Below are 20804 nucleotides of genomic sequence, written 5' to 3'. Positions count from 1 at the left end.
AGAGTATATCGAAGCCGACGAAGAATAGGCGCCTCCTACTTAGTAAACTAGTCTTATGTTGCCGCCGCCGACTCTAGCTAATATATCTATAGATTAGTCTCAGATCCTTAACTAGAAGAAGGGCTATACGACTAGCGTAATTAATGATTTAGAGATATCCTTTAGTCTATAGCTCTAGGATATAGGCATCTTACGATCCGACTTTACTACGCTATTTAAGATCTTTACTACGTAGGTGCCGGATAGCAAGCTCTTAAAGCTTCTAAAGTCGATCGACACTATTAAGTTGTACCTTAAGTTAGTACTTCTACTGCTTCTATTACGCTTTTAGGAAATCTACCTATAAAAGCAGAAGATACTACCTACTATACTAGGATCTTAGGACTTTAAGACATCCGAGTTACTATACTTCTTCGATCTATAGGAGCTCTTTACCTATATTCTAACGTCCGATATTATAGGAAGTATATATACTAGCTTAGTAGAGCTCGTCGACCTGCTAATTAAGCTATCTTAGTCTCGAGTATAGGCGAGCTCTATTCGTACGACCTCTAGCAAGTTCGCTAGATACCTATAATAGTAAGGCATATCTTATATAGCCTATACTCTAGGCCCTATACGAGGATTAGCTCTATAGTATAAGCCGAAGAAGAAGACCCGTACGCGTAAGGCAGCTCGAACGGACGATAATACTAATAACGAGCCGCTAATACTAGTACCTCCGATTAACTAGAATTAGTTTCTTAGTGCTCCTAGTAGACTAATATTCTCGTTAGACTTTGTCCGCTTCTACTATTAGGATGCTAGCTATAACTGCAAGACGACTTAGGCTTATACTAGACGTATCGTAGCTATTTAGATCGACAATCGTAAGCCTATAAAGCGTAACTCTAAAGGTAATTACAAAGGCGATAAAGGCTCGATAGTAGTATAAATTGTGCTACTTCTTCCATTTAATGCCTTGCTACTGTATATACGCTAGAATCTTGCTAACGACGTTATAAGTAATAAGCTTTTCTAGATCGAAGGCTAATACTACTACGCTCTCGAAACGGATATCCGCCCGTTCGACCTAGGCATTATCGCTATATACTATCTATATAGCAGCAAGATTTTGCCTATACCTCTACTAATAGACAGCTTTAATTACGTTATACGTCGTCTAGTTGCAAGTAGCGGCCTTACTCGCCTAATCTATTAAGTATATCTAATCCGTAGCGAGCTTGAGATTATAGTCTATAGTCGTTAGTACCTCCTTAAGTTTGATTCTTATACTTCCGGCTTGAAAGTTCTTTCGGCTCTATTCTTAATATTTATCGATAGCTTCGGTTTTTATCGTAATATATATCGCTCGTTAATAGGTTAGTATATTATTATAGCCGGCCTTACGATATAAGAGCGCAACTAAACATCTAACGTTATACTATTTACGCTTAGTCCTTATAGTAGTAATACTAAGGACGTCGTAGGCGCTATAGCACCGCGGCTTAAGGAGTTAGATATAGGACAAGAGCTTTCCCTCGGTAGTAAGAAGACCTTAGTATACGCCTCTGTATTAGCCTACATTAGTAATATACTATAGCAGTAAGAGAACTCTAGTATGCTTAGCCTAGGAGCGAATGTGTTATACCGCTAGTATTACACTTACGCTAATAATCGCGGTAATCTCGATGTTGTTAATTAGCGCTTCTATTATAAGAACGAACGTATACGCTAGCACATGTCTTTAATAGTACCGACTATACGAGCAATATTCGGTCGGTAGTACGGTATACTTAGCGAAGCTCTAGTACTCTAATAGCTATCGCTAGCTCTCGATATTATCCTTATACGACTATTAGATCCGAGTTACTTAGAGTTTAAGGGCATAACTAGCATGTTTTATACTGTCTTTCTTGCTAAGATTCTTACTAATAATACGTAGCTCGAGTATAGCAAGACTATTTACAAGTTTCCTATACCGCCTAGCTAGAACCGCCTACAATCTCTACTGCACTATCTTGTATAATATAGCCTTTCCGAGCACGCATATTAGTCTATTATAGCCCTAATCCTATATCGTCTTTAGTTAAAGGATAACTATATCTAGCCGTTATTTCGAGATGCTATTAAAGGTCTAGCCTTATAACAAGGCACTATAGTGCACTAGGTTGCTAAAAGCCTAGCCTAAGAGTATTAGATACCTCCGGAAGACATACTAGTGTCGGCTATTATCGTTCGCTTCCTTACTGCATTAGCTCGTTCGAATGTCTATTTTATATCTAAGAAGACTACCGCCTAATAGCGTATCGATTATATAACTAAGATAATCGCTATACGGCGTATCTTTTAGGAGCTAATAGAGTGTGCTACACTCTCGAACATTAAGAATCTATATATACGACTACGTAGCCGTAGCTATAGTATCCCTATCGCTAGTATATAGCTTAGTTAGACACCTAGAGCCACAGATTAGCAAATAAAGGAGACTAAGGGCGCTACTAAGTATCGAGGCATAGCAAAGCGTCTAAACGTCTATATTAGTTAGCACTATGTAGACATTATCGCTAAGTATATAATAGCTAGCAATCTTAATATACTCGCTAGCGAAGCTAAGTATAAGACTATAAAGTAGTAGATCTACCTTCCTAACTAATACAAGCCTAAGAAAGACCTTCTCGAGCGGCAGGGTCTTAAAATAACTGTACGACTGCTGCTACAAGGTAGTTATAAGCAGGATAAGCTAGAACTATTAACTTAGATTAGTAACCTGTTCGACAACAATCCGTAGCTCTTCGATAGTGTGTTACTACGTTCCGAGTAGGGCAATAATAATAATCGATTAATTCTCGACGGTACGGAGGGTATTCTAAGCGATAACGATTATCTAAATGTTATTACCGGAGGTCGGTTGCTATAGTATTATTATAAAGACTTCTTATTTCTACCTGTTTGCAACGATGCTATAAAGAAGCCTTTTAAAGACGACCTTAAGGCGGCATATTAGTACGACTACAACCGGACTAATTATATACTAGATAACAACGATCCTATATACTAGTTTAAGCGATTTGCCTATAATAACAAGCCTACTTAGCGCCGCACTGTTCTTCGCCGCGGAGACTTTATTCGATACCGTAGCGGCAACAATATTAGCCGTATTAATTAGATCTTTACGTACCGTACCGCTCGTAGTCTCTCGCTTTTTGTTACTATTACTATCGCTTAGATAGATCGCAAGGATCCGATACTATAGCTATCTGTCTATAAGCTTACTAACAAGCAGGTTACTATCGGCATTAACGGCATTAATAGCAATAAGATCTAGATAGTGCTAGTTATAGGACAAGGCCTTAATATAAGCAAAGGCAAGGCTACTATTAATATAAGAAGCAGTAACTATACCCTCTTCGTCGATTAGGACTTATAGTTCTTTTAAAGGTATAATATTAAGATATATCTAACAAGCACTATATAAAGCTAACTATATCTAGGTATATATATACTAAGATAATAATTTAGCTTAATTAGATATGCTTAGCTCTAGCCTAATAGTAGAAGATCTAATACTAAATTATTAATAGGTATAGCTAAATATCTATAGCTAGATATCGATTAAATATACCCTTTATATAGTAAGTTAACTTTAGTATCGCATTATACGCTTTACTAACTAAGATCTAGATACACTTTCTTTATACGGTCTTTCCTCTTTCTTTAGTAAGTCTAAAGCCTATACTCTTCTAATAACCGCTAACTTTAAGTATAGATCTCCTTTATACGAGTCGAGCGTTCTATTGCGACTAATATCCCTTTAACTACGATCGAACCGTCGTACTACGACCGAGCCTTCGCTACGACCGAAGCTCTTTATAGTATATTAACTAGAGCTTCTCGAATAGTAGGAACTTAGTAGATAGATAAATAGATAGCTAGATAGTAGGCATTATAGAGGCAGGGAAGCGAATAGGGTAGGCTAAGTAGCCTATATATAGTACTATAATCGAATGTATTAAGTTACTCGTATAATACCCTATACTAAATAGGCTAGAGTTTCTCGTAAGTGCTATTTATACTATATCGTTATTTAAACTATATAGTTGTTTGAACTGTCGAGGCCTAGCTCTACTATAGAGACCTACTTCTACTATAGAGACTAATTATTAGTAGCCTTAGCAAATAGTATATAGGCTATAATAGCATCTTACTATAAATAGCACTACCTAAGATATCTGCAGAAATGCTGTTATTATAACCTGCAGTTGACATAACTAGATCGCATATCTACAGTATATCTACGGTATAGAGTGCCCACATACCCCGCTAAGGAATAACGTAGATAGTCGTCCCGGACACAGGCGTGGCCCGGTGACACGATGATGCCTGAAAGAATGCCACGTGATCTTGTCACGCCGTATCGCCCGAGTAACTCGATTCTTGGAAATCAGTCATATAGCAGTGCACAACGCGCCTGTCCGCAGCCGTGACGACCTCTGCAGGTCGCTGCGCGACCCTCGAGGGAGTAGGGGGTAGGGGACGGCGACGGCGACGGCGAGGGAGGAACCGTGAAGGAAGAAGGAAGGAACCGTGAAGGGAGAAGGAAGGAACCGCTCTGCGCCAAGACCACACCACTCTACTCTCTCCTGCGCCAGACCACCTCCTTTCGTATATAACAATACGTCGCGAGTGGGTGCTTAACCTTCGCTGAATAGCATCAATCACTCTGCCAAATTTCGACAGATATGGCTTCTTCCAAAACCATACCATCATTTTACAGGATCTTCTTCCTCTACGTCGATCCACTCATTGCTGGCTCGGGAGTCTGCATGAACATCTTTACACCTCAAGTCAGCGTGGATGCCTTTGTGCCGGCTTCCATTTCGCCTTACAATACCTTACAGTCTACTCCTCTTTGTCATCAGATTGCAGGCGGGCTTCTCACCTGTGCTGTTCTGGATTTTACCCTGCTACGACGAACCAACGAAGTATGGATCTGGCAGGCTCAGCAGTACGCACAACTCGCCTACGACGTCGTGATATTATGGAGTATTTGGACATCTCTTGCCCAGCAGGACCGGCTCCATCTGGCTGGGCTGAGAATTGAGGATTGGGGAACGATCGTCATTGTGTTCGTGTGCGGTCTGCTAAGAGCACTGTTTTGCGCAAACGTTGGACTGAGATCGGCTGCGAGAGCAAAGAAGCGGAGCTGAGAAGTTTGACGCTTAGGCGTCTCGAGTGCCTTTACGCATGTGCGAGCGAGATCCTCTCAACTGGTACAGGCTGCTGAAAACGCAGGCATGACAACAATCGTACAGAATCTCCTGGTACGTGGAGTAAGAGTGTCAAATCGGCTAGCAGGAGATGTAAGAAGATTTTCTCAGATGTACATTGCGTTGAAATTGACAGCTGAAGAGCGCCTTATTCTCCTTGACGCTTGAAGCGTGGTCCTCATATGCATTTACGACATCATGACCGAGAGGATGGCCGAGCATGTCCAGCAGCTCGCGACAGCGGCGCTCGGATCTAGTGCCGAAGAAATATGATACTGCGAACTGCGTAGCATGCAGTGCGACTCAAGCCACATGCTCATTGCGCCTCATCGATACGAAGCTCAAGCTCAAAGCTAGCTGATGCAGTCCTTTGGAAACTTACGTTCTGAACTCCCTAAGAACACCTCCTTCTGACAAACGACCATGGTCAAAGGCGATGTACCCGTCATCAAGATAGCAGAACAGGCTCCTATGGACAGCGAAATCGATACCTTGGCAATGAAATATCGGGGCACTGCTGCAGACCAGCGGGACATGATCACTTTGGGAAAGACTCAACAGCTCAGGCGTAATTTCGATCTTATACCAATGCTCGGCTTCTCATCAACTGCAGTCACCAGCTGGGAAATCATACCTGTATTTCTGGTCTGGAGCCTTATTGATGGCGGCACGACGGTAGTCTTCTGGGGCCTTATGACTGGCGCGATCGGTGGCCTTCTAGGTTCACGATGGCTTTCGCACGTCTCGCCACGACTCAATATACCTCTCCGAGCGATCTGTGTCTCGTTCACAGTCAGCTGTCTGCTCGCTCTGATCAATATTGGCTTCTCAACGCCATCAGCTCACTGGGAGGCGTAGCTATCCTATTCTGATACATGGTCACCATTTCCTGCTTAATCTGGCGAAGGACTTGCGGCGCACCTCTGCCACCGAGGAAATGGAACCTTGGAAAGTACGGCCTGGCGGTCAATGTCGCCGCGTTGCCTTTTCTAGCGCCCATCATCTTCTTTTACTTCTGGCCATTGGCTCAACCAGTCACGCCTTCGAACATGAACTGGAGCTCGGTGATCTTCTCTGGTCTACTGCTGACTGCAGTGCTGTACTATCTCGTCAAGGCAAGACATGAGTACGTTGGACCTGTTATGCAAGTGAAAGGAGAGTGAAGTGCATGAATGATGTGTGGCACATTCTGCTTTACGAGCACCGCCACCGCCATCTAATGAGACACGACACGGTGGGCTTATATAAGGTTTGCGACAGGGCTAGACTGTTCACTGAAGTCATCAGATGAGAAGCTTAATTTGACGCGGACGCACTCTTTTCAGTCCTAGGATCATAGTAAACTCGTGCTGCCAACATCGATCGAATGAAGCGATTCTCTTCTTTCACCGGTTTAAACGCTTCGATGGACTCCCATCTCAGGACATGTCGAAGCTCGACCTGGGATGATATCCAGATCCAATGCACGGTGTGGCTTGACTCAGCCTCTAATGGCGCCGCCTACGTTGGTCCAGATCCGGAGAATACAAGACTATCTCGAAGACGACTCTCTTGACATCTCCTGGTTCACCCACGACGTGCTCAATACTGCAGACCTAGTCTTCGAAAGACGATGTATGGTATTTCCTCATCACTACAATTTCTCGCTTTGACGGGCATCCCAGCCGTAGCTCAATTTGCGTCGACAACGACGTTCACCTTCACTGGTGACACCTTACCGACTGGCCTTGTCGTATCCAATGACACCATTGACGACAGAAGCGGCGATTCATCAGCAAAATTCAATCATAAATTCAATCCTCAAAACGTCCAGATTCAAAATGGATTTCTTGAGCTTATCGTTCCTGGCGGGCAAACAATTAGCCCTTTGCAGTGCGCAGAAGTCTCTACGGATTTTGAAGTGCTCTACGCAAGCGTGTCCACGTATGCAATCTTGACCGATGAAGCAGGTGTCTGCAATGGTGAGCACTTGGACGATAAGGTATGCCAGGCCCGAGGCAACATTGACAATTCGTACTAGGCATGTTTTTCTACCATTCCGACAGCCAGGAAATCGATATCGAATGGATCAGTGACGCAAACTCCACCTCGAATCTTGACGCCAATAATGGCACTCGTGTAATGCAATATACCAACCAAGGACCACATGGAGAAGAAGACTCGTCTGAAGTGTATGGCCAAGCCGCTGCGGACGCTACGCTTGCTGTCCATGAATATCGTCTTGACTGGGTGAATGGAACAAGCAGTTTCTACCTAGACGGAGCCTTTCAGCAGCAGATCCAAACGAACGTGCCAAACACTCCGGGTAACTGGGTGTGGAATAATTGGGCGTGAGTTTTTTTTCTAGAAGGAAACGGATCAAGCTGACACCGGCACAGTGATGGTGATCCTGACTTCACTGTTGGCCCGCCGAAGAACGATGCAGTGTTTAGAATGCAGAAGATTGTGATGCGATACAACACTAGCGCTGATGATCAGCAGCAAGCAAACGCTACGGCATCGACAAGTTCTGGTACGCCGGGAAACAGCCAGCTGCAGATGGCGCTAATGTTGACTCTCCTTGGGAGCTGGGTTCTTCACATGATTTTGAGTGGTTAGAGGAGTCTGAAGGCTGCAAGTCCCGGAAAAGCCAGCTTGTCTAGTGGTGCAGCAGCAAACACCCCAGTTGTATACACCTAGGACAACCAACGTTGACTCACGGCCAATATTTGCTCTGGGTGCAAGTATGTATACATGGAAATTTCAGCGCCGGCAAAAGAACGTGGAGTATCTTTCCCATCATGGCTGCGGCTGATCCTTTCAATCTTGACCTCCATACGATGTCTGGCGAAGTCGAAGAGGCAGAGTATGATCGTCGGCATCCACCAAGAGCGCGGAATCGCAGGGAGGAGATCGAGCAGACGGAGGGAGTTATGATCTGGATCTACGAGGTTTCGCTTATGCTCTGCTTAGGGTACGTGGTTTGGAATGTGGTTGTGTTGCCGGCATGGTATTTGCTGCGGCTCTTTGGACGAGTCGTGGAGAAATTGTGGCAGATGATGTGAGGTCGGAGGTGCGAGCGGCACCACAAATCGAGGAACGATGGTGTGTTGAGGATCCCAGTAGGTGTGATGCAAGGCATGCGGAAGATCGGTCGCCCGGTACTCGTGTCGGTGAGCGAGCGAGCGCATCCACTTTGTGTCACCGCGTGGATGAGACGGTAACGTGGAAAGCACGACCATTTGGTTCCACAATAGCATCATGTCGGAAATGGCAGTGGCACTTGGAAAAGCAATGGATCTTGCCTGTCAATTCTGGTCCTGGTTGTGTTGGGCGAGCTCGAACTCGCTCCATCATTGCAACCCTATCGCGGTGCAGAAGCGTTACCACACAACAAGAAGTGGTATGAATTGATGTAGTAGTCGCACGATGCTATCGATGGCACGTCCTGCGATCGGGATCGACGAGGTGTGGTAGCATTCGCGCCTGCATTTCGGGATCATGCTGTTGCCAGTTGGCAGTGACTGGATGAGATGTGCCCTTGCCACGCCCACGAGCAGGCTGTGCTGTGCTTTCTGAGCTCAAGTAGGCATATATGACGCCTTGCGCGCGGCACTCAAACATGCTCGTCCATCACCATCCAACGCTCCATCATCTCACCAAACTATCTCACGAACTTTGCTTCCGCCACACAGAGAGCACCGCCATCTCTTCACTTTCTGCCGTAGCATCTGTTCCAACAGCCCGCCTTGCCGAAGTTCACTTCTCGCACCTATCGCTCGCCCACTCACTTCTCACACCGGCAGCCTTTTTACCTCACTTCCATCTTCGCAATGGTCGTGAGCGTCGTCATATCCTTCTTTGCCACATTCACCGCCATCCTCGTGAGCAACGTGTAGGAAGCAAGGAAAACGCGACACCAGGCGAAGCAACAGCTGAAGGAAAGTCGAGCGCGACAACAAGCGGTACTGAAGCAGGCCAAAGAGCGCGATTACGACATCCACAACGACTCTTTACCCGAGGGGTTTGAGATAGTCGAGGATTACGACGGACCTAGAGGAAGATCACCTACACCACGTTTCAATCCAGGAGCAATCACAGCAAGTGCTACCACGCCCGCCTTCTGAGCTCATCATGCCAAGCATGCGCCATCTCGCAGCGCTCGGCGCGTCCATGGCCGTCGCCTGTGCTCTTTCTCTGCCGCAGGGAACGACAGGCCCATCGGGCGGCTTCTCTCCTTATCCGCAAAACACGAGCATCACCTACTACAATGGTCTGTCCGCCGCTGCAGGAGCGGATCTTGGCGCTGTCCATGAGCTGTCATCCAGCGCCGTCCAGACGACTTGCGGCAAGGCTGTGGGTGAGGACGTCATCCAGGTGCGTTTCCTGAAATCAGCATTTTGCGAGGGCTTCCTGCTAACCAAGATCAAGTCGCTGTACTGTACGCCTCTAAGGTATAGTGGAGTCGCCATCGCACAAACCGTCAATGGCAGCTGCACCTTCACCCTGTTTTCTGATACGGACAGCTGCTCTCTGCTCGGACAGGGTGCCGGCGGCGCGATGGGCTTCGGTTACAACAAGCATGTCATCGTTATCCCCAACGGAGATGAGTCGACTTGCATCGCGACTGGTGTGGGTGGCGGAGGAACGGCCAGCGGTGTCTGGGCGTGTGGATGAGGTTGAGTGTGGTGAGATATGCTTTCCGGGGTCAAGGGTGTCTCGAGATGGGTGAAGGAAAGCAGCAGGCACTTTCTTCCCTTTCTCTCATCAATGGTGATGGATGGAAGACATGTAATATACACCTAATGGAAATGTGATGGGGAAGACAAGTGAAATTCCTTCCGTTGCCTCGAGTAGTTCGTCCGGCGTTGCTCAACCGTGGTAGGGGTGGGCACAGGATAGGCGAGGTTTCTGCCGGGCCAGACTTTTTGATATGCAAGGCACCCTCGTCTGCAGGTCATGCGGTTGCCGACGTCGGTCCCAAAGATTTTTGCAGACGCCTGAACCCAAACTTCCTGAAGGACGAAATTCGTAGTGTGCCTGCCAAGTTGCCATCAAGTCGCTTGCTGGACAGGTGGCTTGCTGGTGAGGTGTTGGGTGTCGGCTAGGGACGTGAGATGGTGTTTGCAAAAGGGCCGCAAGAAGGGCCGAGGGCATTGGAGGGAGCAGAGTAAAGAGTGTTGACTGCGGACGCCGCTTCCCGACTCCGCATGGGGAGAGCATGATGCATGAGCATGGATGTCAGCGCTCGACAGCTTTCTGGTGGGCGCTTGGGCTTTGCAGCTGGAATATCGTTGTTGACCAGCGGCCGCGGCATTGGGCAGAGCAGGGCAGGGCAGGGCGGGCGGAACAGCTCAACGAGTCTCGCTACTTGGATACATCTGCCACTCTCATCGGTCTACATATCTGCGCATACCACAGTCGTTGCCGTGTGCAAATTGGGTGTCTCGAAGCACAAACAACAAAGACCAAAAAATCCCGAGCTTTCGCACGTCATTTGCCCGCAAGCTCCGACACAGACACCGACACTCACCACCCACCCAACCACCCTCTCCCTCTCTCTCGAGCCTCTCCATTAATAAGTGAAGCAATTCCACTGCATCACTTCCCTCCCCTCCCCTCCACCTTCCGCAGTCCAGTGCACCTTCCACACCATCCACGTGCTGCAATCAGTACCCGGCACACTGGGAGTCTGTCGTCTGGATCGGACTGATCAATTGCTTCAAGGTATGCTCAACTCCCACTCCCCAGTCCACAATCCCCAACACCTCCGCACACCGATTGTGGAGGTGACCCAACGCCGTGCATCGCTGCATATCTAAGCATCCACCCGCCCCGCCAATTCGCGGTGGCAGAGCACGCAGCTCTTTCAGGCCCGCGTTGACCTCCACTGACTTGTATTCCCAAGACACTGTCCGCCCGAGACACTCCTCTCACTCACAACATCATAGCCTCGCCCTTCCCGTCCGCTCCAGTCCTTACCAATTGCTTTGCACCACCCGCATCCTTCCACCATGGCCGACGAACCCAAGCGCGACGTGCACAACCACGTGCTGTTCGAAGTGGCTACCGAAGTTGCCAACCGAGTCGGCGGAATCTATAGTGTGCTCAAGTCGAAAGCCCAGGTGACGACGGCCGAGTATGGCTCCAGCTATACCCTGCTGGGTCCGCTCAATCGAGCTTCCGCAGCTGTGGAAGTGGAAGAGGTCGAGCCTAGAGATCCAGCTCTGATTGCAACAATCAAGAGCATGAACGAGCGCGGCATTCAGACCCTGTACGGACGATGGCTGATTGATGGAGCTCCGCGAGTATTGCTGTTCGACACTGGCACTGGCTACTACAAGCTCGATGAATGGAAAGGCGATCTGTGGTCCACCGCCGGCATTCCCAGCCCTCCCGATGACCACGAGACAAACGAAGCCATTGTATTTGGTTACTTGATCGCCTGGTTCCTGGGAGAGGTGAGTTGTGAACTGCCAATATTTTGCTGCAATCCCAGAATGCTGACACGACAAAGTACGTCTACCACGAGAAGGAGCGCGCAGTCATTGCACAATTCCACGAATGGCTAGCGGGTGTTGCTCTCCCTCTCTGCAGAAAGCGAAAGATCGACGTCACCACCATTTTCACCACCCACGCGACATTGCTCGGCCGATACCTCTGCGCCGGATCCGTCGATTTTTACAACAACCTGCAGTACTTTGATGTGGATGCCGAAGCTGGAAAGCGTGGCATCTACCACCGATACTGCATAGAAAGAGGCGCCGCACACTCCGCAGATGTCTTCACCACCGTTAGTCATATCACGGCCTACGAGAGTGAGCACTTGCTGAAGCGGAAACCGGATGGTGTCTTGCCAAATGGTCTCAACGTCAAGAAGTTCTCCGCAACCCACGAATTCCAGAACCTGCACCAGATGAGCAAGGATCGCATCACCGAATTTGTACGCGGTCACTTCTACGGCCACAACGATTTCGACCCCGAAAAAACTCTCTACTTCTTCACAGCTGGACGATACGAATACAGAAATAAGGGTGTTGACATGTTCATCGAGTCGCTGGCTCGTTTGAATCATCGCATGAAAGCCGCCGGCTCGGATATGACTGTGGTAGCCTTCTTGATCTTCCCTGCACAAACACAATCCTTGGCAGTCGAAGCGCTCAAGGGTCAGGCAGTGGTCAAGTCGTTGAAAGATACATTGGGGCACATCGAGAGGAGCATTGGCAAGAAGCTGTTCGAGAAATCCATCTCGTGGCATGAAGGCCAGGATCCACCGGATGAGAAGGATCTCTTGAGCCCTGCGGACAAGATCATGCTGCGCAGAAGATTGTTTGCCATGAAGCGACATACTCTACCCCCCATCGTCACACACAATCTGGTCAACGACACCGAAGACCCAATCCTCAACCAATTGCGACGCTGCCAGCTTTTCAACCACCCATCAGATCGTGTCAAAGTCATCTTCCACCCCGAATTCTTGAGTTCAGGCAACCCTGTACTCCCAATGGACTACGATGACTTTGTGCGAGGAACACACATGGGTATTTTCAGCTCGTACTATGAACCTTGGGGTTATACACCGGCTGAATGTACCGTCATGGGTGTACCATCCATCACCACGAATCTTTCTGGGTTCGGCTGCTATATGGAAGAACTGATCGAGAACGCGGCGGATTATGGCATTTACATCGTTGATCGGAGACTCAAGGGGGTGGACGATAGCGTAAACCAGCTGGCCGAGTTCATGTTCGAGTTTACCAAGAAGAGCAAGCGACAACGCATCAACCAGCGAAACCGAACCGAGCGCTTGAGTGATCTTTTGGACTGGAAGCGAATGGGTATGGAATATGTCAAGGCACGCCAGCTTGCCCTGCGACGAGCGTACCCAGATAGCTTCCAGGATGGAGAGGACGAGCCAGGCTTCTTCGATGGAACGGAGAACATTAAGATTACCCGACCGCTGTCCGCACCTGGCAGTCCAAGAGACCGGAGTGGCATGATGACTCCAGGCGACTTCGCTTCGATCCAAGAAGGGCGTGAAGGACTCAGCACCGAAGACTACATTGCGTGGAAGCTTCCCGAGGAGGTAAGATGAGCTTGGAGAGTGGAAGTGGACATTGCTGACAGCAGGACAGGAAGAGCCAGAGGACTACCCATTCCCGCTCACTCTCAAGCAGAAATCGAAACAAGGCCTGTCAGCGAGTGGCGCTGAGCAAGGTCTCGCTGGGAGCGGAACGGCTACACCGACCATGGTCAATGGGAATGGTAATGGTGCGTCCATACCACAATCCACACCACTGCCAATTCGTGAAACGCTCCAAGAGCAATAGTACTGACGGCGTGCAGCTCCCTCATAGCCCTTTACGAAGTGTCATGTGAGAGGAGAGGCCGAGGAGAGATTGGAACGAAGGTTGTGAATCGGATCATCAGCACGATCACTTGTGCATGCATACAGCATTGCATTAGTCTGAGATGTTTTTGTACGGGCAAGTAAAGATGGGATATTGCGACGTTGGTTGACATCGAGCGCGCCTATTCTGTATTCACGTGTAGTCATATCCAAAAGGGAGGCGAATCTGATATTGGGTCATCTGAATATTCAGGCAGGCGCATCTCCTTTTATCCTGGTCGTCCTTGGACAAAAGCTTTCGGGCCGACGGAGGTCCATGTTCTTCTGAGAACCTCATCTCTTTAATGATTCCAACCACCTTCTTTGCTTCTCCGACATCCAATGCTTCATCGCACACAAAGAAGCCATGCTGTAACGTCGCCCGAGCTTTGTCTTGATCATGCTGGACGGATTTGCGAGATCTCGCATGTGGGAAGGCGCTTCGCTTGCGGCTGTCGGCACCAAGACGGGCGTGACTATTCATAAACCTGCCCTGGTTATTCGTAGACCGCGGACCGAGAGCCGGCTCCGGCCTCGGTGAGACTACATTGCTAGTAATCTATACTGTAGAATATCGCAATAGAGGCCTCTAGTGCTCTCGTTGGCGCTAAGTAGAATTATAATATAAGAAAGAGGAACTAAGTAAATAATAGATATAGAACTAGACAATATAGCTAATCCTAACTATTCTAGGCATACTGCCTACCTAGCAAATAAGGTTCTACGACCCTCGTATTAACGTATAGCTCCTACTATACGATCTTAGTATATTCTAGTATTACTACTAGCGCTATAAGTACTAGTAGAGCCCTTAGAGCGGGCGGAGGTCCTTCCTAAGTAGGTAAATAAGTAGATATAGGGTTTCTATCGTACTGCCTATGCTTATAATAGCTAGAGTAGCAGTCTACGTTATCTTTAACATACTTGTACCTCCTATAGGCCGTTTTGTATATACAGCCCTTATATAAACGTTCTCGTAGTACTAGTAGCGGTAGAATAGGCCTCCTAGGCTCGGCCTATCTTATCGCTTCTTACTAGTTAATAGCGGCCTATCTAGCGGCCTATCTAGCGGCCTGTCTAGCAGCCTATCTAGCGGCCTATCTAGCGGCCTATTTAATTAGCTTAGGTCTAGTAGCCTTACGCCGAGTTGTACGACTAAGCCGCTTATTAATCCGCTTAAGTAGCTCTAAGGTATAGTAAGTAGTTGTCTCGTTGCTATTATAATCGCTCCGTAGTACTCGCTAGTGCTTCTCGAATATACGAATAGTAAGAATGCCGGTTATAGACTCCTTAAGGGCTAGTATCTAGTATATACAATTTAAGCTATAGACTCTTCGATAATACTAGGTACAATCTAATAGCCTATAACTATTAGACTTCCGCTTCTCGAGCTCGGCGCGTACGAGAGCCCTTCGCTCGGCTACTTTACGTAGAGCGAAGGTACTAATATAGCTAACAACTTTAGCGTAGAATAGATCGCTTAAGAATAGTATAGCAGGTCGACTAATCTCGGCTCTAACTATAAGCCTATAGCGGTTAACTTAGTGCTAGAAGTAGGGCACTATCCTATTAATAAAGCTATAGATATCGTTCTTATAGGTCGTTAACTATGCCTTAATACTAGCGTAATAACCTTCTACTAGCGAGGTTGTTATATTGCTATAATGCCGCGTCCTATTAATCTAGTATTTAATATAGTGCTATCGATAGACCTACTATATATTAGCTATATAGCTAGCTAGCGATTGCTAGTCTTTATTGTCCGAGTAGTCGCGTATAGGCTCGCCTTTACTAGCGGCAATCTTGCCGTTCTCGAGGGCCTTCGAGTTAGTTATAAACGACTTAACCGACAGTAAGTTAATAGCCTTGTTAAATAGGTCTATAAAGTCCTATACGGCTATACTTAATAGCCTACGCCTTATAGTTAGATCCGGCGGTCTAGTACTAAGGAAGGCCTTCGAATTAGCCTCTACTACGCGTCTAATATACTAGCGGTAGAGCTGTATATATAAATAAGTCTAGTCGCTTGCTAGCGCCTTTATTAGTGCCTTGTTATAGTTATAGATTATAAGGCGAGGCTCTTTATAGGTGTGTTCTGCTAACAACTCCTACGTATACTAAATAGCAATTAAATACTGCTTAGTCGCCTATCTAGGCATAAAAACTAGTGCTAGAGGGAAGGTTTAGTTAAACTAATTAAGTAAGGCAATTACAAGCAATAGTATACTATATTTGTTAGTTTTGTAGGTGCAATCTATAACTATAATATCCGGACAATTCTTATAGATATTAATTATCTTAGGGTACGAGAAATATAGCTATTCTAGCCGTTACTTACTACTTAGTCTAGTGCTAATGCCCTTCTATACGAAGTAGTTCTATTATAGGAGGTCCTTAATCGTCTTATCGACTACTAACTTGCTAGCAAGTCGCAACTTCTTAGCCTTTTGCTAGGCATTTAAGATGTCTCGTAAAGTAGTAGGTATAATAGGCGATTGCTAGTCTCTACTACTAAAACGGAGCTTAATAGCAGCCTTAATCTATCGATTGCTAACGCCTATAGACCTTAACTGTAATATAGCCTCGACAATCTCTATCGTACGAGCTCTTCGGCGGTAGTTAGCTAGTGCTATCGGATAGACTACTAGATAGTTATAGTTAGAGCTATTCTATAAGACAGACTAGTAGCTATCGTCCGGATTATGCTAATCCTTAGTAGCGAGGGTTACAGACTATAGGTAATCGCATAGCTTAGAGTAACCTTCTCGTATCTTTGCTATTAGATTAAGCTACCGCCGTGCCTCTCGTTTGTCTTTTATTGCTTTCTGTTAGGATACGCTCTATAGAGCGGAGACGGACACGATTCTAGTATACAAAGATAATTAATTGTTCGTTAGTTACTAGCCTAGGAAACTATATATATTAATCGTCCTAATCTACGGCAGGATCGATAGTATCCGAAGTAGGATCGGCCGTACTACTGTCTAAACCGTAACAACCTCCTCCCTAAAAGGAAAGACTTGTACGCCCTCGTATATAATACGCCGCCTAATACTTCTTAGTACTATATCCTATTGCTCGTATCGTAACAATGCTAATGCTAATGCTTATACTATTTGTACTATATCCTATTAATCGTGTGCTAATGCTTATACTAATAGGTAACTTCTATACTATATCCTATTAATCGTATGCTAATACTTATACTAATAGATGCTTTCTACTACGCTTAGGGGTAGATAGCGACCCGTCGTCGGCCTAGGTATTAAGGGCGTCGCGCTTGCGCTTGCACTTCGACTCTAGAGTCTCTATAGTAGACTCTAGGCGGGTAATAGTCGGTAGCCCGGTAGCCTTCTTACGGAGGACGTACAAATCCATTTCCTTAGCGATGCTATTATAGGGGCCTATAACCTTAGCTATATGCGTAGTAGTCTCGAGGGAGGTATCTAGCGCTATATTAGGCATTATCTTCTCTATAAGCTCGCTAAAATCGATTAAGCTATCGGCGTAGCGAGCGTCTAGGCCTAAAGCGTACTTGTCGAGGTATTAATCGGTTACTTCCTATAGGCCGTTAATCTCCGCTTCGGTAGTATTACTAACGCCGCTGCCGAGAATTGCTAGCGAATTAGCTAGAACTAAGGCAGCGGTAGGTAGGTTATCGGTAGAACTACGGAGGAAATCGTCTACGAGGAGCGCTATATTCTGCTTACCGGTCTAAAGTGCGACCTAGGCTACTACGCGGTTCTACGTAGCTATTACTAGTATTGCATTCCTGCTATCCTTTATCTGCGCTATAAGGTCGTTATAGTGTTTAGCCTATCGATATATATAGAGTGCGTTCTAGTTAAGGATGCGATTAGTAAGCATCGTCTAGTTAACTACTAACTATAGGCGACTACTAGCGCTACTTAGAGCGTACGGTAGTAGGGTCGGCAGTAGCGGCAATTTGAGGTCTATCTACTTAATCGAGCTAGAGAATACGGCGATATTATCGGCGTTGCTACTCGTCTTACGCGGCGGAGGCGGTAGCGGCGGCATAGTATAGTTACTGCCTACGCGAGGTCGTACGCGGCCGAGCTTATTAGAATCTAGCTGTTTGTTAACGCGACCGCCTTATAACCCGTTATTTTAGTTTTACGATAGAGGGGGGGCGGCCTAAGGTAGAATCTTACTAAAAGTAACGGCGTTCGTAGTATCGCTCTCGTCCGGCTTATAGTCTTTATCGGGAACAAGGTAGAAGGAAACCGGATCCTAGGTCTCGTCGACGTTATACTAATATACGCTCTTATTACGATCCGCGAGCGAATTAACTACGTTATCTCTTATAGCTACTAGTACGAAGGCGTTAGGCACCGGTTGCTTATTTATCTTCTTCTCCGGCTAGTTCTTTAAGATTCCTAAGGGCACTCTAAAGCTAGCGGGTAGGTTCGCTATAATCTTGTCTATATAGGCCTTAAATAGGTTACTTATATAGTCCTTATCTCTAAAGGATAGCTATACGATCGCGTCCTAATCGACGGCAATCTTCTTATCGAGAGTAAGTATAGGGATCTTCTTAAGTTTAGTCTTAGCGTAGCTTATATACTTGCGATATCCTACTAGAACCTAAGGATATCCGTACGATTTGTGTGTTACTATATCGTCGTATATTTTGTTAGGGTCGACTAGGTCGGCGGTATAGCCCTCTTCTCGTAGGGAATAGACGCCGTATACGTAGACATAGCGCTAATAGTAATCCTTAACGTCCTAAGTAACCGCTAGTTCGCCTAACTAGCGACGCTACGGCAATAGGAGCTTTTAAGCGTTAAACGTCGTTAACTAGTATCGCTATAACTATTCGGCGCTAATAAGGCTAGCGACCTTTATATATATTAGTATATAGACGCATCGGTCGCTAATTTGCGCGTTTTCTAGAGGGAAGCGAAGCGTAGAGAGTCGACCTATAATAGGGTCGAATAGGAATTAGTAGACTAGAGCGTTAGTAAGATCGGCCTTACTACCCTTTTCCTAGGCAATTCTCGTACTAACCTTACGGTCGACGCCTCGGATATAATAGATAATATCCGAACTATCGATAGCGCGGGTATATAGGGCAGAGCGTCTATTGCCTATAATAGCGACGATATAGTCGAACGGAAGTGTCTCTTCGACCTAGTTATAGGCTATAATAAGTAGGAGCGCTAGTAGATACTATACGTTTTATATAAATTAACGGACGGCGAGACCGATCGCGCGATATCGTAGAGCCGGTAGTTACGCGAAGAAGCGGTAGTCGGTTAGAGGCTAATCGTCGATAGCGTCCGGTCTATAGCGCAAGTACGCGGACTAAAACGTTACTAATCGCGGGAAAGTTTATTAGCAAAATAGCGGTATAGCAAAATTCGAGGTATAGTTAGCGATTATAGCTATTTTAATAGCGTTAATATATATTAGGGTGCGTTCCGCTATAGGATCGGTATAATTAGGAAGATCGTGCTCGTTGTCTAGATAGTTACACTTCTCGATTAACTCTAGCGTATAGAAAATAGAGTAGTCGAGTTCTAGGCCGCTATCTAGGATATAGAAGATCGTAACTAGCTTGTCGTATTCGCGTTCCTAAAGGGTAGCGTCTACGTCGTATACCGGTTACGTAGTATAGTAATGCAGTTCGGTAGGGATCTATATCGGGTTGTCGTAATATAATAACTTTAGATAGAGCGGGTAGAGCTTTAAGCGCGCCTAAATATATTCTACCTACTAATCGTAAGGCTTGTTTAGGCGAAATAGCTCTAGTAAGGCACTGTTTACGTCCTGTTTAAATAAAGCTTAAAAGATATATTACGCTCTATCGTAGTAATAGTTACCGTAAAACTCCTTATCGCCCTTAATACCTATAGACTAGATTCTAGCTACTAAGGAGTCGTACTCCTCCGCTTCTTTTAGCTAGCAGATACAAGCGGTCTCTAGCGTTTCTAACTATCCGACGAAGCCGCGCGTTCTTAACTCGTCGATAGTACGCTAGTACTAAGTAAATTCGGCGTCGCGCTAGAATTAGTATAATTAGGGCCGACGACTAGGCAGAGGTAGGGCGAAATAAATAATTCGCTTAGCAATTATATCGTTAGTTAGTAGTCTCGATCGTAATAGTTAGAGTACCGGCGGTAGCGCCTCTAGGGACGCAGGTTATAGGCGAGAACGCGTAGACGCTAGCTAAGCGCGTAATCGAGATGTCGGTAGGGCCTATAAGTGCGATAATAGCGCTTAAGATCGTAGCTACAGTACAGGTAATAACAATTTCGGTAGTGCGGCTAGGAACTATAGAAATAGCGGCGGTAAAGTCGATTATTATCGCGCTAAAGTCGATTGTCCTAGCAACTTCGGCGGTAGCTACAGAGACCGCGGAGGTAAAGTTAATTGTCCTAACGATAATAAGATCGCCGGTAATGCTCGTAACGTCGACGTACGCTCTACCTATAGTCCGTTATCTATCGAATGTTCTAGGCCTACTAACCGAGCGCGTGCTTCCTTAAGAGCCTAGTTAAGCGTCTTACGTACGCTTTCGTATCTGTCCCTTAGAGCTTCTAGTACGTCTAGCCCTATATCGGCGGTAGGGTTATACTAATCGTAACGCAAATAATAGACATCGCTCTTAGTATAGTCCCGTAGGTACGCGTAGTTAGGTCGATAGCGCTAGACGTACTCTCCCTCGATCGCCTTCGTAGTATTAGCGCTCTTAGGTACGAAGTCCTACGTATCGAGGTATAGGTTCTACGACTAGGCTAGGTTATCGCGCTAGATAGCGTCGATCTTTTAGAAGATCTAATAGCCGCGAAGTAGCGGAGTGTCCTACTAAGCGCCGTCGAATAGATAGGCCGCTAACGTCGCGCTCTAATTGCGCCTAGTCGTAAGCAATTCGATAGCGCTTCTTTAACTCGCTTTCGCAAAGGAGTAAGTCGGGTTCGCTACTACGATAACCGCTAGCGCGTAGGCGCGCAAGTAGGTAAAACTCGTATCGCGCGGTAGCTTAAGGGCTAAATTAGGAAGGATTAGTCTTGCGTTAGCGAACTAGCGACGCTAGGCCGTATTAAATTATCTAATCGTTAGGCTAGTATCGTTTAATCCGGGCTCGTTAGGATAGGCTACGAAGTAGTCCTCTATTTCTATCCGGTCTGCCTTATTCTTACCTTAATCGTCCTCTAAGCTAGTAC

At 46.4% G+C, this 20804-nt stretch overlaps 5 protein-coding genes across 5 annotated transcripts; 4 read left to right on the top strand and 1 right to left on the bottom strand.

Moving 5' to 3' along the window:
* The first annotated feature begins 4445 nt into the window (after positions 1–4445).
* On the top strand, positions 4446–5409 carry MYCFIDRAFT_211588 (uncharacterized protein). The gene has a single exon (XM_007929496.1). It carries the CDS (start codon positions 4722–4724, stop codon positions 5187–5189), a length of 468 nt encoding a protein of 155 aa, XP_007927687.1. The 5' UTR covers positions 4446–4721; the 3' UTR covers positions 5190–5409.
* A 1512-nt stretch (positions 5410–6921) lies between these two features.
* MYCFIDRAFT_101178 (glycoside hydrolase family 16 protein) lies at positions 6922–7715 on the top strand (the record flags this gene model as incomplete). Its single annotated transcript, XM_007929495.1, has 3 exons — positions 6922–7210; positions 7270–7579; positions 7628–7715. Coding segments are annotated over 3 exons (687 nt in total), but the record flags the coding sequence as incomplete, so codon positions are not given.
* Positions 7716–9196: 1481 nt separating this feature from the next.
* Positions 9197–10000, top strand: MYCFIDRAFT_211587 (uncharacterized protein). The gene has a single exon (XM_007929494.1). It carries the CDS (start codon positions 9363–9365, stop codon positions 9903–9905), a length of 543 nt encoding a protein of 180 aa, XP_007927685.1. The 5' UTR covers positions 9197–9362; the 3' UTR covers positions 9906–10000.
* A 676-nt stretch (positions 10001–10676) lies between these two features.
* On the top strand, positions 10677–13907 carry MYCFIDRAFT_211585 (glycosyltransferase family 3 protein). The gene is made up of 5 exons (XM_007929493.1): positions 10677–11125; positions 11180–11689; positions 11746–13314; positions 13364–13499; positions 13575–13907. Exons 2-5 carry the CDS (start codon positions 11243–11245, stop codon positions 13583–13585), a joined length of 2163 nt encoding a protein of 720 aa, XP_007927684.1. The 5' UTR covers positions 10677–11125; positions 11180–11242; the 3' UTR covers positions 13586–13907.
* MYCFIDRAFT_208077 (uncharacterized protein) lies at positions 13458–14101 on the bottom strand (the record flags this gene model as incomplete). Its single annotated transcript, XM_007929492.1, has 1 exon — positions 13458–14101. One exon carries the CDS (start codon positions 14099–14101, stop codon positions 13772–13774), a length of 330 nt encoding a protein of 109 aa, XP_007927683.1. The 3' UTR covers positions 13458–13771.
* Between the last annotated feature and the right edge of the window lie 6703 nt (positions 14102–20804).

The sequence above is a fragment of the Pseudocercospora fijiensis genome (assembly GCF_000340215.1).
Source record: "Pseudocercospora fijiensis CIRAD86 unplaced genomic scaffold MYCFIscaffold_5, whole genome shotgun sequence".
Taxonomy (NCBI): Eukaryota; Fungi; Ascomycota; class Dothideomycetes; order Mycosphaerellales; family Mycosphaerellaceae; genus Pseudocercospora; species Pseudocercospora fijiensis.
This window is presented reverse-complemented; position numbering and strand designations above follow the sequence as displayed.